The sequence below is a fragment of the Chroicocephalus ridibundus genome, chromosome 15 (assembly GCF_963924245.1).
Source record: "Chroicocephalus ridibundus chromosome 15, bChrRid1.1, whole genome shotgun sequence".
Lineage (NCBI taxonomy): Eukaryota > Metazoa > Chordata > Aves > Charadriiformes > Laridae > Chroicocephalus > Chroicocephalus ridibundus.
Window position 1 is genome coordinate 10,430,405 of NC_086298.1, and position 15,426 is coordinate 10,445,830.

Below are 15,426 nucleotides of genomic sequence, written 5' to 3' on the forward strand. Positions count from 1 at the left end.
GCTCACGGCTTCCTGCAATTGTGCACCGGCTGCCGCTCTGCGCGAGCGGAAGCGGGAGGCCGGCAAACAGGAATTGGCTCAGCAGAATCCCCCCAAGCCCTCGGCCTCAGCTCGCTTTTTCCAGCGTGAGCGTCATGGCAGGAGAAAGGGGCCACCGGCAGCGCGGACCCCCCAAGGCGGTGGGGTGGGAGGGGGGCGGCCGCCTGGTGCAGGCTGTGGCTGAGCCACCACCTCGGTGCCCTCCAGGAGGAGGAGGAGGAGGAGGAGGAGGAGGAAGAGGGAGGAAGCTCTCGGCTGGCTGCTTCCCAAAGTTCTTCCAAATTTCCTCCAGCTGTACCACGGTACAGGGAGGTGGAGCTGTGGCCATGGGCAGCCCCACGGCAGGGCAGTGCGAGGGAAGCCTCTGCGCTGGTGGTGGCTCATTGCATGTGCAGAGGGACCAATTTGCTGTCACACCCAAAGCAACAGCCCTGCAGAGCCCCGCTGACGGCCCGGGGGACACGGGGGGGCTCCCCCTCACCTGTGTAGGGCAGGAGACAGTTGCAGGTGTAGCCAGCGACATCGTCGATGCAGGTGCCCTGGTTCAGGCAGGGGTTGGAAGCGCATTCGTTGATATTGGTCTGGCAGTTGGGTCCTGCGTTAGGAAAAACAGATAAAAGCGGCTGTGACGGAGGTGTGCTGGTGGGAGGGGGCTGGGGGTACAGTGGGGACGTGGTGACAATGGCAATGGCCCACCCATCGCCCTGGAACAGCCTTCTGCTCTCAGCTCCAGCCATGGGCGCCTGAACTCTGCTGAAGGTCCCCAGGCTGCACTGCCACATCTCCCAACCAGACCTGGGGTCTCCACCAGCCCCACAGCGAAGCCTCCAGCTCATCTGGCATCATGGGGCACCCACCCACTGCCCCCACCCAGGCCCCACCGTGGGGGGGACGGGGCAGTGTCCCCGCCTGCACCCTTACCGCTGAAGCCCTCCCTGCAGGTGCAGATGTAGCCGCTGGTCATGTCCTTGCAGGTGCCACCGTTCATGCAGGGATTGGATTCACACTCGTTATTGTTAATGTCGCAGTTTGTCCCACTCCAGCCTGGGTCGCAGTCACACCTGTAGCTTTGGGGAAAAATTGGGGCATAAAGCACGGGATCTGGTCTGACCTGGCCCTCCTGGCTACACCAGCCATCTTTTACCCAGCAAACCCCGGCTCATAATCGTGGCCCTGCAGCGAAACATCCCTCACCACCAGCACGGAGCACGGATGAGCTCCAGCACGGGGGATGGCTGCTCACCCTGCCTCTAACCTTGACTTTTCTGGGTGGCCCTTTGGTCCCAGCAGCCCCCGTGCCCTCCAGCCTACCCGTTGAGCCCGTCGTGGCATTTCCCGTGGATGCAGGGGTTGCTGTTGCACTCGTTCACTTCAGACAGGCACTTGGGGTCGTGGAAGCCCTCGGGGCAGAGGCAGGTGAAGCCGTTGATGCCATCCTTGCACGTGCCCCCATTGTGGCAAGGGTTGCTGGAGCACTCATCGATGTTGATGTTGCACATTCGCCCTGGGAAAGGGGGGGTGTGAGGAAATGTTACCCCGTAGGATACACGGCACAGTGGGTGCGCACTGCCTCCGGGGAGGCACCCATCGGGCAGGTCCCCCCCTCCAGCCACCCAGGGAACATCTGCCAGAGGCTCGGATCTCTGGGCACACGTGTGCTGGACACATGGGAGCGGGCTCCCTCTGGGTAGGGTGACTTCACACCCCTGCATCGCCTGCCTGGCTTAATTAAATGTGACTGGGAAGAGGCCATGCCCTGGGCTCGTTTGGTCCAGGAGGGACTAACGAAGGGAGTCGGTTTCAGCCTGTAACCCTACCTGCCGCGGGTGACAAAGCCAGGCTTTATTGCGGCTCCAGCGGGCAGAAGGACAAGGGGCTGCGGGAGCGGGGAGAGGCGGGGGCTGCTGCCATCAAAGCCCTCCGCCATTTCCAGCAGCGATCAAACAAACCAGTCGGACAAGGCGGCAACCCGATACCCATGGGAGTGGGTGCAGCGGGAGTCGAATTCGCGGCACCAGACACCCCTTTGATTTCGGCCTGAGCCAGGGTCACCCTCCTGAACAAACAGGAGCGCTGGAGGGTGCAAAACCTCCGGCAAGTGGGATGGCAGCATCTCCCCTCCTGGCTGCACCCTTGCCCCAGCTGTGTGGAGCACCACCAGCTGCGGGCATCCTTGAACTGCTGCAGGGACAGGGGACATCCCAGGGCTCCCTGACAAAACGCTGCATCCAGATCAGGTCCCAGGGTGCCGTGATGGCCACCACGCACTGCTCTCACCTGTGTACCCTGGCTCGCAGGTGCACTCGTAGCCGTTGATCTTGTCGATGCACTTGCCGTAGTCGCAGGGGCTGCTGGCGCAGTCGTCCAGGTTGATCTCGCAGTTGGGCCCTGGGGAGGAGAGCGGTGCCATTAGGGGGTCCGTGGCCCCGCTGACGAGGCAAAACGAAGCCCACCGGCACCGACCGCCGCCGCCACTCCACAACAAAGCGCCTCCGCCGCCAGCAGCTCCCCGGCCCCCGGCTGGGGCGCGGTTCCTGCGAGAGCCGGGCACCAAACCGGGAGAACTCGCCCTCACCGAGGACGCCCCAGGCTGGCCCCGCCACCAGGGCGGCTGCTGGCGGTGGCCCAGGGCCAACCCGCCCGGGGACGGGGATGGGACCGAGGTGCCGTGCAGCACAGCCGACCCGCGTGGAGCCCCCAGGGGGTCCCTCCCGCTCACCTGTGGTCCCTTTGAGGCAGAGGCAGTTGTAGGCGTTGTTCCTGTCCTGGCAGGTCCCCCCGTTTTTGCAGGGCTGGCTCTGGCACTCGTTGATGTTGATGTCGCAGCGGTGGCCCGTGTAGCCGGGCTGGCAGAGGCAGGTGAAGGCGGCGATGCTGTCCTTGCAGGTCCCATAGTGGCACGGGTCGGGGTCGCACTCATCGATGTCGATCTCGCAGTGAGCGCCTGAGAAACCTGCCACCCACGGGAGGGACACGGGGTCAGGATGTGGGATGCGGGGTCAGGGTGGGGGGACACTCCTTCTCGCCCTGGCCAGGTGTGGGGCAGTACATTGGGATGGCTTGGCCTGCCCACCCTCCCCATGATGAGCCTCGGGACCGCCGGGAGTAGGGTGCAGGCAGGGGAGTACCCTGGCGGCGGGGCTGGTCAGACCCCGGCTCGCGGGCTTTGTCCCGGGGTGCACAATGACCTGCATTAAAGCCGCCTCGGCTCAGGAGCGGGGCCCCGCGCTCGCCTGCGGCTCGTCCCGGAGCGCACGGGGGGGTCGGCCACAGGCACCCCCGAATAATAACCCCCCCGACAGATCCTATTCTCCTGGCCGGCTCCCTCCCCGCCGGGCTGGGGGTGGAGAGCTGAGGACAAAGTACAGCTTTGACTAGACCCCGCCAAGCCCACATAGCAGCTTTTCATCGGGGCTTGGCATTAGCAAGACACTAATTAGAGGCCATTCAGCTGGAAGATTTCTGGCGGGAGCTGCTCCACAAAAGAGCCACTGTTTGCCACCAGGGCTCAAGTCATCATTTTGTGCAACCGCTCCTTGGGTTTCGGTCGGCGAGCCCCCGCAGCCCTGCACCTTGCGTCCCCATAGAGGCAGCTTTATTCCTTCCTTCCTGCCTTCCCCCTCGCTGCCACCCGCCGCCGAGGCGGGGAGCGCGGCGGGACGGCTGCTGCGGGGCCACACCTAACGAGCGCTGGGCACGTTACACCCGGCTGCGGGGCTGGCGGGCAGCAGGGCTCCGCTCGCTCCATCGTGTGGGAAAAGGGACAGTCCTGTCCCACGGGAGTCATGGCAGCAGGGAGCGACCCCACTGCCAGGGGGTTCGGGGATGTCCCACGGCAGGTGTTTGGGGAGGTGGGCACGTGTTAATAATTCAGCGATGTGGTTTTGCAGCACACCATGGGGCAGAAAGGTGGCTTGTTCCCCCGAGCCCCCCAGACCCCTCACCTTCGGTGCACTCGCAGCTGTAGGTGTTGGGGCCGTCCACGCACTTGGCGCCGTTCTTGCAGGGGGTGCTGGCGCACTCGTCGATGTCGAACTGGCACAGGTGCCCGTTGAAGCCTGGAACGGAGGGAGAAGTCACGTCCCCGTGCAGCGGCCGGACCCGCCGGCCTCCCCCCGCCGCTGGGCAGATCCCGCCGGGCCCCCCGCGTCCCGGCCGGGGCGCCGGGTTTCCATGGGGATGGCTGCTGGGGGCCCTGAATGTGGGGCTGCGACCCGCCATTGAGAGCATCTTATTTACATCTCTAGAGGAGCAAAGTCTCTGAACTTCAAAACCTCCTTTCACAGATTAACCGTCTCCCCATTCTCCGCTCCACCCCGTGACTTTGACACCACATTCAAAGCCGCTGGCGCAGCCCCCCCCGGCCCCCGGCCCTCCTTCCCAAAGAGGGGCCTTTTCAAGTGCAAAGCCACGGAGTTTAATCCTCCTTCCCCTCTCCCATGGGCTGGACCATCGCCCACATGGGGCTCAGCCCCTCACCATTACGGGTGAACCCCCCCACCAAAAGCACCAAGAGGTGCTCAGTGCCCTCTCCCCATTTTGGGGGTCTCCGAAATTTAAGGAGCTCATTTTCTGCTCCTTCCCAGCTCGAGCCGGGATGCACCATGGCTTTGTTTCCACCGCGATGGCAGCGGGATGGATGCCGCGTACCGGTGGGGCACTCGCAGTGGAACTCGTTGATCTTGTCGAGGCAGTTGCCGTTGTGCAGGCAGGGGCTGCTGGCACACTCGTCCGTGTTGATCTCGCAGTAAACCCCCTCGTAACCTGCAGAGAGACCCAGCGTCAGCGCCGCGGCACGGGGCCGGCACAACGCGCAGGACGGGCAGGTTACACCAGGGTGTATTTGGTCCCTCTGTCTTTACAAAGGCAGTTCAGGAGCGGTGCTACAGGTGGTGGGACCTGACGCACAAGCTGCTCCATGGTTGTCCATCCCAGATCTCCCTGCCTTTGGCCTGATCCAAGCCACCGAGCTCGGCAAGAGGAGGAGTGCAGAGCAGGGATGATGGTGCCCAACTCTTGCCTCCCGTCCCGCCACTGCTGCGGGAGAACGTGCAATCTTTACCAAGCTCTTTCTTTTCATTGCTGTCCCCAGGCACCTCCCATGGCTTCTCACCCAAACCAACACCAAGCTGAAGCTCAGGGGCACCCGGAGCCCTCCCGCCGCCCGCACCCAGCACAGGGGCAGGGGTCTGCAGGGCTGCCCACCCACCGGGCATGCAGATGCACTGGAACTCCCCGATCTGGTCCAGGCAGGTGGCATCGTTCTGGCAGGGGTTGGAGAGACACTCGTTGACATCGATCTCGCAGCGAGGGCCCGAGTAGCCCTGCAGGCACTGGCACTGGAAGGACCCCTGGGTGTTGATGCACTTCCCTGCGTGCTCACAAGGGTTGGCTCCTGCAAAACACAAGCATGGCTTAAAGGACATGCTCCCGGCTGCACCGGTGCTTTCCCAAGCTGCTCCTTGGCCGCTTGTATGAGCCCAGCCCCGGCGCTCACCCAGCGAGCACTCGTCCACGTCCTGGTTGCAGGCGGGCCCCATGTACCCCGAAGGACACGTGCAGATGGCTTTGCCGTTAACGGGGTTGGTGTCGCAGTTGGAGCCCTCATTGCAGGGGTTGCTGATGCAGGCGTCATCAAGGTGGCACAGCAAACCTGGGCAGCAAAAGGCAGGCACATGTCAAGGGTGATGGGCACACAAGTCATCGCACACCGAGACCTCAGCTAGGAGGCAGGGGACACACCAGGAGCTGCCATCCCACTCCGTGAGCAGGGGGAAGATGGGACAGGGCCTCACCTGTGCGGCCGTGGGGGCACTCGCAGTAGAAAGAGGCCACCCGGTCGTGGCAGGTGGCCCCGTGGAAGCAGGCGGCCATGGCACAGTCATCAATGTTCTCGCTGCAGTCCTCACCCGTCCAGCCATTGACGCAGACGCAGTTGTAGCCGCCATGGTTGTTGTGGCAGGTGCCCCCATTCTGGCAGGCGTTGGGCATCAGCTGGCACTCGTCCACGTCCTCGGTGCAGTACTGACCTGCCAGGGGACAGGGCACCTGCATGAGGCTGGCGCTGCCCAGCTCCTGCAGGTTCCCCAAGCATCGCTGCGAAGCAGGACGGCTCTCCCCGCCCGGTCCCCGGCATCCCTTGGGACAGGACCTGTCCTCCCACCCAGCCCTGTGCCACCCTCGCTGCCAGCGGCGGCGTTACCTGTCCACTCAGGCGGACATTGGCAGTTGTAGGTGTTGACACCGTCCACGCAGGTGCCCCCATTCTTGCAGTTGTTGCCCGGACAGTCATTGATGTTCTCCTCACAGTTCTGACCCGTGAACCCTGCGCAGAGGAGATGTCTGCTGTGATGCCGACCGACCAACCGGCCGTGCCACTGCCTCAGCCCCCCGCCACCCCCCCGCCGATGGCAGGTTGCCGGTTATTGGGTGCTGAGTGTGCGCCAGGCGCTCCCAGCCCGGCTTTGAAGCCAGCCGCCCGGTTTCATCCCCAGCCCCGTCCCGCCTCTGCTGGGGCTCGGTTCTGCCGTGCAGGTTTCCCTGCCAGGCCGCCATCACCGGAGCCTGGCAAGCAGCGGCGGCTTCCTCCACGCAGGGCAGACAGGGCGTCCCTGGTGCGGGGCTCGTCTGCCAAAGCCCCCGGCTGCGGAGACGCTCGCCCCGAGCAGCGGAGGATCTGGCTCCACAGCAAGCCGGGATGAACCGGGGCTGCTCCCACGAAGGCTTGCGGCACCCGGTGCTGAATCACCGGCTTTTAATTTCACATGTAAAGAGCCTCATCAGCAGCGCTTCCCCCGGAGGGGGATCCGAGTCCCTGGCAGGGTGAACCACCGCCCTGCGCGGCGCGGGGCTAATCCCAGCCCGGCCGCTCGGGTTTGTTTTATCGCCTCCACCTGAGCGTGCAGCAGGCATGGAAACCGTGCCGCCCCCGGCCTCTCCCAGCGCTGTCTGCAGCAGAAATAAAATAACCAAGCCCTTCGCAGGGCATCTGCCAAGCCACCCCGTCCCCCCCAAACTGCAACGTGGGTTAAGAGCTGTGTTTGCTGTAAGGGCAGCGCAGCTCCCCACCCAGCCCCTCGTTGGGTGTCTGCCTTCCAAGCCCCCCCCGGCGCTTGGGGTCGGGTTGGCAATGCCAGCGGTGCCAGCGTGCACCTGCAGCTCCCCCGAACTCCCCAAGGTGTTCTGCAGGTCCGGACCAGGCTGCTCCCCGGCGCAGGCAGCTCACTGCGTCACCTCTGCCTCCACGGGGAAGGGACCGGTGTCCAGGCTCAGCCTCTGTGGGACCCCAGACCCTGTCCCAGCTGGGGCTTTTCCCCCTACTCTCTCCGAAGGGCCATATTTTCCCCTCCCCCGTAGCCTCAGCCCCATCACACGAGGAGCAGCAACAGCTATTTACGATTGCTGGTAGGAGTCCAAAGCAGATAACATTGATTTGCGCCTCATTTTTAAGCAGCTGGGCTGAGACTGAACAGCAATAACTGGCAATGTCCTAGATACCAGGATTAACTCATTTTGAACCATCCGAATGAGTAATTAGTACTGCAATTACTTTAAACTCAGGGTTACATTCTACAGCGATGGCATGATAAAACAGCCAAGATTAGTTTAACTTGAAGAAACCCGGTACGGCCAGGCCTCTCCGGGAATGAAAAGGGGACATTGTTTCAGGTCTGCTGCGCTGCATACCAGCGTATCAATCACCCTCTTATCATGAGAAACAGCCCCCTGTCCCTCCTGCCTCTGCCCAAAGCCGATGCAGCTCCTGCAGCGAGCCATGCCGGATGGCGGCGGTGCCGAGGGACCCTCCCCTTGTCCCCCCCGGAGCGGGGGCCGTGCCACCCCACGGGAGACAAACCAGCTCGTGCAGCATGCAAAGCTCCTGGAAGCGGCCCACGAAGCCGCAGCTGGGTGTGAAAGCGCCGTTTTCCGCCCCCCCTGCAGCCGGGATGCTCCCTCAGGGCCAAATCTCACCCCGACCTGCCCCATGCTCAGGCTGCTCTGGGGAAAGTGCCTCGTCAGCGGAACGGCAGGGCAGGGCCAGCGCTGCTCCTCCTGCCCGTCCCGGCGGCAACACTGCGCGGCCGGGCCAGGGCTCTGGGCTGCTCCCACAGAGCATCGCCCCTGGGAGCTCCCGGCTGCACCCGCTCATCCTGGAAGGAAAGGCTTCCTTCCCCGGCACCGCTCATGCCGTCAGCCTCAGCGCCTTGCTGCCCTGAAGGACAGGAGCTTTGCTCCAGCCTGGGTGAGCAGGCATGGAGGGGAAGCAGGAGATCCTGCAGGGCCCTGCATATTTTCGATGGTTAACCATAGAATAGTTGGGGTTGGAAGGGACCTTTAAAGACCATCTAGTCCAACCCCCCTGCAAGGAGCAGGGACAACTAGATCAGGTTGCTCAGAGCCCCATCCAACTTGACTTTGAATGCTTCCAGCGATGGAGCACCTATCACCTCTCTGGGCAACCTGGGCCAGGGTTTCACCACTGGGTCTCCTGAATTTTTGCAGCCAAAAGCTTTGGGAAGGGCACTGAACCTCTGAGCCTGTGCCAGAGATCAAGATGGGATCCCCCATGCTACCCCACGGGGATCATGCATCTTCCTGGGCTGCCAGCAGGATGCGGGTACGTCTGTGCTGGCTGGGGGACCCCATCCCCACCCTGATGCCATGTCCCCAGTGGTGGTGGGGCAGGAGCTATGGCTGGGGGAGGCTGGAGCTCCCCCCGGCAATGCCAAGCACTGCCTGGGGAGCAGAGCAGAGAAGCCGCCTACCCCTCATCCTGCCCCAGCCCCTGTGGGGCTACGGGCGACCAGAGGAGACAAAAGCAAGCCCACGAGGGGCTTCTCAGGCGGCCTAACACTGCCCGCAGCTTCCTTCCAAGGGAGAGGGCGGATGCATCCCCTCCACATCTGCCGCAGCCGGCCAGCGCGGCTGGCTTGGGCGAGAAATGGCACTTGCCCCCTGGCAAACACAGCCTGGTCTAAGCATGGGGCTGCACCGGGCGGTAGCCTGGCTCGGGGCTGTGCCACCCGCCGGCAGGAAACTCCACTATTTCATTTCTCTCATTGTCACGGGGCCGGGGGCAACGTGGGGCTGCAGGCAGCCCCTTCCGCTCCCTGCAGACCGCTGCCGAGGGCAGAAGCGAAAGGGCTTGCCGGGGTCAGGGGGCCCATTCACAGCCGCTTCTCTTTCCTCTGGCACGCAGGGTGCTGAGCTCCCCCGCAGGGTGCTGAGCTCCTGTACAGGGTGCTGAGCCCCAGGACAGCCCCCACCGGCCCCCCTCCCACAAGAGCCCTTCATTCCAGAGGCTGTAAATCGGCCGGGCTGCTCTGGCGCTTGCCGGAGGGAGCAGCAGTGAGCACGGAGAGGGTCTCCCTTCCCCAACTCCATTTGCACTCGGAAACTTTCCAAAATAGCTATTCCGGGCTAATTATTCCATTCTGGAAGTGGATTAAGCTAAAGCGGAAAAAGGCACTCTTATTCTGGAATATGAGCATCCGCACAGGGGCCTCTGCTGCAACAGTTGTTTTGGAAGAGCTATTTTGGTGAATCACCAAATATAAAAAGCCCCCGGGTGACCTCTTCTCTTCGGGCATCGCTGCCCAACGTCTTCCCAAACGCAGGCGGCACAGTGAGCCCACGGCCCCTCGTTTTTGTCCCTCTCAGAGCCATAACTGAGGGGAAGAGAAGACTGGGCACTACTTGTTTAGGGGGGGCAAAGCGACTGCAAGAGGGTCCCTGGTCCCCGTATCCCCCCATCGGAGGCAGCCCCTACCTGGCAGGCAGGTGCAGTCGTAGGTGGTGTCTCCAATCTGGCGGCACGTCCCCCCGTTCTGGCAGGGCGAGGGGTTGCAGGGCACGTAGAGGTGCTCGCAGTTCTGCCCGGTGTACGCCGGCTTGCAGGAGCACTGGTAGGTGCCCACCTCGTTGGTGCAGCTCCCGCCGTTCTTGCAGACGGAGGGTGAGATGTTGCATTCGTTCACGTCCTGCTTGCAGTTGGCCCCGTGGAAGCCGGCGGTGCACCGGCAGATGTAGTGGGCTTCGAAGGGGACGCACTGGCCGCCGTTGGCGCAGGGGTTGGAGGCACAGGGGTCGGCCTGCTGGCAGGTTTTGCCTGGGGAGGGCAGGGAGGGAGGATGAGGATGCAAACCACAGCTCAGGCTCTTAGCGAGAGTGAGCTTTGTGCTGGGGCGCAGACCCGGCTCTGGGACTGTGTTCACAAGGGGTGCAACTAACTCCCCCCACCTTTGCTCCCCCAAAAACCCTCACCCATGCAGGAGGCTTGCAGCTCACCCAGCCCGGACCCTCCCTAACCCCTGCTCAGGTGTGCAGGCTCCCCTCCTTTCCCCCAGTGTTGGAGGAAGCCAAAATCAGAGGCAGCACCCTTCTCCATCCATGGGGTTTTTCCAGGAGCAACCCCTGTCACCGGCTGTCCCCCTCCCCGCTGGCCGCGTCACCGTGTCACTGTGTCCCCACGGCACCGCCTCACCTGACCAGCCCGGTGGGCAGCGGCACTTGTACTCGCTGAGCGTCAGCAGGTCACAGGTGCCCCCGTTGCGGCAGGGGTTGCTGAGGCAGACGTTGTCGCGGGGCGTCAGGCAGAGCTCGTCGGTGAAGCCCAGGCGGCAGGCGCAGGTGTAGTCCACGGTGCTGCCGCGCACCACCGGGGTGCAGGTGCCGGCGTTCTTGCAGGGGGAGCTGAGGCAGGGGTTGGGCAACTGGCACCGCTCGCCCACGTAGGCACCGCTACACCTGGAGGGACGAGACACGCTGTCAGCGGGATGGGACGTGATGGCTGCGGGGCACCCGGCCACCCCAGGGACCGGATCCGGCAACGCCTCTCCAGACTGACCCCGCACTGCATCCCGGCACGTCGGGTTTGGCAATTGCAAGGCTCTGCCCTGGCCGCTCTGGGCTGAGAAGAGGAAGATGAAAGAGGCGCTGAGAACAAAGGCGTCCCCCATCCAGGGGCCTGCACCGACTTGCAGAACCGCAGCCTCCAGCGCTGACGTCCTGCTTCTCATCGCAACGGGCTTTTTTTGCCACCCCACTTGCTGAAGAGGAAACCAAGGCACAAGGGGGGACGTGGTGGAGCCAGGAGGGGCAACCCCATACCTGCACCCAACCCAGGGCACCTACAGATCCCGAGGGAGAGGAAACCCCCCCGTGGCCCATGGGACCAAGCAGCACGGGGACAATCCTACACCCCTGCCTGTCCCTGCCTGCACCCCGGTCCCTGCTCCACCAGAGTGGTTTTTATCTTCCCTCCATCATACGAAATCACTCGAACATGATCAAACACGGGCTCAGTGTTGGCTGGTAGCAGGCAGGACACGCTCCTGCTCCTCACAGCCTGCTGACATCTTCCCCGAAGATGAACCCTGCACAAGGAGGGACGAGCGGCCCCGGCTGCCGCGTCCCTCTGCATGGGGGCCCTGAGAAAAGGCCCACCCGACGCGGCCACCAGCTCTACCATCTGTCACCGTTGGCCGACGGGGCTGGACCAACTGCCTGCTGCAGGACCGGGACTGGCGACGGGGACGGGCCACAAGGGTAAATCCTGTCGAGGATGCAGAGCTGGCGAAGAATCCTGCAGAGGGGGGAGCTGCCCCCCAGGAAAGGGAGGACGGAGCAAAGCTGTGCACAGAGAGACTGAGGGAACCTGACATCAAAAGATGCCGGGGATGAGGCCCTTCAGCGCAAACCCTCCCAGCACAGCATCTCTTGTATCACGTCTGCAACGTGAGATGCCACGCGTTTTGTCCCCAACCAGCTCTGCTCACATTACGCCGCTTCCAAAGGGGGATCTTCCACCCTGGCTGGGCTGCGCCGAGCAGCCGTCGCGAGTTGGGCATGGGAGGAGTGAGATGCAGCCGGCACGCTGCTGTCCCACACCGCGATGGCAATGCCACCGCAGCAGAGCAGGGCACGCTGCGCTCTGCTCATGCCGGGCGGCTATCAGAGGCCTCAGGAGCAGAAATAAATTTGGGGGTGGCTGCATGCATTGTCGTGAGCTCGGGGTAAGCCAACCACCGCCGGAGGTGATGGCTGGGGAAGACGACAGCACCCGGGCACTGGGGGACCGTGCTCCCCGTTGCGCTTTGGCAGGGTGGGGTTTGGGGCATCCCCCATGTGCTCGCAGCCGTCGCCACATCAGCTGGTGGGACCGAGCCTTGTGCATGGCCTCCAAGGCTCCTGCAGCACACAACCCCCCTGGGGTGAGCAGGGAGGGTCGCAGGGAACGCAGAGCAGAGCACCCACCCACAACCCCCACCAGCCTGTGAACCCCAAAACGAGAACGTGGGGCTCCTCCGGTGAAGCACAGCAGCAAACCCCCACCCTCAGCCGACCCCAACCCGGAGCCACCGTGCTTTGCCGCGCCACGCCGGCACCACATTTCGGCCCTGCTCCCCCCTTCTCTTCTTCCCCTACTTCTTTTTTTTTTTTTTTTTTTTTTTTAACCCAATTCTGATTTCATTGTTGGGGATTGTGTGAGAATTTGTCAGGATTCGGAGACATTTTGAGTTAATGAGACGGCATTATCCAGGCCAAATGAAAAAGAAAATGTGTATAATAATAAATCAGGGCATCTGCTCGGCACACAAAGGGCGGCGGGGAGCAGGTGTGCATCCTAATGAGGCAGAGCAGCTGCCGGCGCCCGCGGTCCATGCCCGGCTCCGAGCCCGGGGCGCCGCGGCCGTGGGGCGACGGCGCTTCTGGGTGGCTGCGCCGTGGCCCCGCGTGGGGGAATGCGAGGGCTGAGAGGGGCCATTGTGCGGGGCCGGGCGGCCGGCGAAGGCACGCCGCCGGCAAACCGCTCAAGTGTGCAGTCATCTGTTAAAAGCACCGCTCTTCGCCCCCCCTGCCTCCCCGCACCACACACGCTTTTTTTCTTAAAACAATCCTCCGGGCTCTGGCGGCGGCTGGCGGACAGGGAAGCGTCACGAGATGCTCCAATGGGAGAAAAAGGCAGGAAAAAAAAAAAAAAAAGGAGTAAGAAAAAAAAAAATTATTCGATGCTGGACAAAGAGCCCCAAGGGCAGCGCGGGAAACACCGAGTGCGCGGGAACGGCCACAGAGTGGGCTTTAGCCATGGGCAGCCGGGACCAGGAGGGGATGCTCTGCATCCTGGGGGGATCCACTGGGATCGGGGTTCCCATATCACGGGCCTTCAGCGAGGCTGGGGCAAGGGGCGCGGAGCCGAAAGCCCTCCCACCCAATTAGTTTTCAGACCGTTTCCAATTTCAGTGAAGGCAAACGGTGGTTTGAGCTCATGGATGGGAAGCCAGAGCAGAGCCCAGCCCAAGCATGGGCACGGTTATTAGCCAGGAGGTTAATTAGTGATTGGAGGAACTCCCCTGGGGAACAGGGGAGCCCATGCCTGAAGGCACCGGGGGGTTTGGGGCCGCTGGCAGTGCCCAGGCTGGGCTGCCCGGGTGCTTTCCAGGCTTTTGCTTCAGGAAACCCCTCAAGTTTCATGGAGTTTGCAGATTTTTTTTAAGTGGCTTTCTATGCGTTTGTTCTAAGAGCTGGTTTATGGCCGCAATCAGCTCAAGCAGCGAGGAGGGTGCTGCAGATGCCGGGGAAGGGCTTGGCAGGGGTCTGCCCTGGCTGGAGGGGCTGAGCGGAGCGATGGGCGCTCGCGGGCAGGCGGGACCAGGGTACGCTCACGCGTCGCATTTCTCCTCCCTGCAGGAGGGGTATTTCCAGCCACTGAGAAGTACTGGTGAAGCAACTCTTCGGAAAAAAAGCAATACAACAAAGGCACCCTTAAAATCCAGTGTTCCCTCCTGCAACCCACGGAGGAGTTTGCATCGCGTAGAGTTTGCGTCTGTGCAGCACAGACCCGCTGCGGATGCCTGGCGATTCCCGGGTCACAGCCGCGGCAGGGATGGGGACGGCCCCCATGTACCCACACACTGCGCCAGCTCCCAGCTCGGGGAGCCCTCTCAACCTCTTTCCACAGTTCCTAAGTCACCTCAGTCTCTGACGGCAGGGATATCACTACCACAAGAGTGCAAGAGCACGAAATGAGGACACCAGACGCTCCTCTGCTCGCACACGGCAGCGCCCGGGATGTGCCCACGGGCAGCCTCGCACCCGGCGGCTTCGACACCACTCCTGCATCATCTATAGATACTTCTGCACAGAAACGATGCTGTTCCTGCCCACGCTGCGAGTCTGAGACGTGGCAGGGAAGAGCATGGCTGCTGACGAAGCCATGGGATCATCCCCTGCTGTTTCCTCCCTGCACAGCTCCCAGAGCTCACTCACAGCCAGAGACTCTCGAGCTGCATTTAAAAGCCTGACGACCGCAACAGCTTCAGAGTCCCGGCTGCGGAGGAAAGCCTGGAGACGAGCCTCGCATGCAAAGCAAGAGATCAAAAACCAGGTGAAGAATAAGGCCAGCCCAAGAGGTAGCTACTTTTCATCTCTCCTAGGTCTGGAAAGGCTGGATTCAGCAGAGCCCGGTTCAGCTCCCAGCCACGTTGCAACCTCATCATACGTCCCACCTACTTCTCCAGAGGCTTAAAACCACTCCTGAAGCTCAGCCCAGGGAGCAAAGCTTTATTTTCTGTAAAAAAGATACCAGTGGGTGGTGGCATCAGGTCTCCCAGGTGAGCAGACATGGAGGATGCGACGTCCCTGCAGGCTCAGCCAGGTGAAGATCACCCTGTGGTTTTTCCTTTGGCATTTCCCAAGCGAGGGCTACCCAAACCAAACCCCAAGCAGCTTATGGAAATTAGCAGAAGAGACATTAAAGCTATGCTTTAATTATAGATATATGCGCTGGCAGAGGACAGGGCGGGTGCTCCAAGATCAAAACAGCTCAGAAGAGCCATTAGAAACCAGCTCCGAGGAGGTGAAAGGCGGCCAAGCTCCCCGGGGTCCTGAGGAGCCCCTGTGAGATGCCCGGAGTGGCCAGCGTGGCCATGCTCCTGGTCCCACGCGTGACGCACGCCCCGTTCCCGACCCAGGCAGGAACGGCTTAAAATACCGGTGTCTCTCCCTCCCCTGAGCACGCAGCTGAGAAACGTTTCCGTTGACTCACTAACCTGCTGAAGAGGCACCAAACGCTCCAGGCGCCACCCACCCTGCTGTTTTAGACGGTGACGGAAGGTGACGGCATCCCGACCCTGGTGACGGCCGAGCCCTGCTCCAATGCACGATGCTCCCTCTCCTAGCACCGTGCTGGCACACGGAGCAGACAGGGCGGACAGTCACAGCTCTTCACTTCTAGGATATTTTCTATATGACTTAACCAAGGGACCTGTCACCGAAGCACCGGGCAGGACAGGGAACAGGGATGCAGCAGCTGGTCCCCATCCCCGGGGACGGGGATGCTGCGTGTGCTCCTTGCAGGTGCGAACACACTGATTTACACCCCCCGCG

At 62.5% G+C, this 15,426-nt stretch overlaps 1 protein-coding gene across 2 annotated transcripts in view; it reads right to left on the reverse strand.

Annotated features, from left to right (window-relative positions):
* NOTCH1 (notch receptor 1) overlaps window positions 1–15,426 on the reverse strand; it is a 44,808-nt gene that overhangs the window by 14,370 nt on the left and 15,012 nt on the right. For both annotated transcript variants that reach the window (XM_063353064.1, XM_063353063.1), the window contains exons 3-15: window positions 10,523–10,785; window positions 9,809–10,147; window positions 6,242–6,364; window positions 5,835–6,068; window positions 5,537–5,692; window positions 5,249–5,434; window positions 4,690–4,803; window positions 3,984–4,097; window positions 2,759–2,992; window positions 2,317–2,427; window positions 1,351–1,543; window positions 961–1,106; window positions 521–634 (exon numbers count right to left, since the gene is read on the reverse strand). In XM_063353064.1, the coding sequence (XP_063209134.1) occupies window positions 521–634; window positions 961–1,106; window positions 1,351–1,543; window positions 2,317–2,427; window positions 2,759–2,992; window positions 3,984–4,097; window positions 4,690–4,803; window positions 5,249–5,434; window positions 5,537–5,692; window positions 5,835–6,068; window positions 6,242–6,364; window positions 9,809–10,147; window positions 10,523–10,785 (2,327 nt within the window). The remainder of the gene's footprint in view (window positions 1–520; window positions 635–960; window positions 1,107–1,350; window positions 1,544–2,316; window positions 2,428–2,758; window positions 2,993–3,983; window positions 4,098–4,689; window positions 4,804–5,248; window positions 5,435–5,536; window positions 5,693–5,834; window positions 6,069–6,241; window positions 6,365–9,808; window positions 10,148–10,522; window positions 10,786–15,426) is intronic.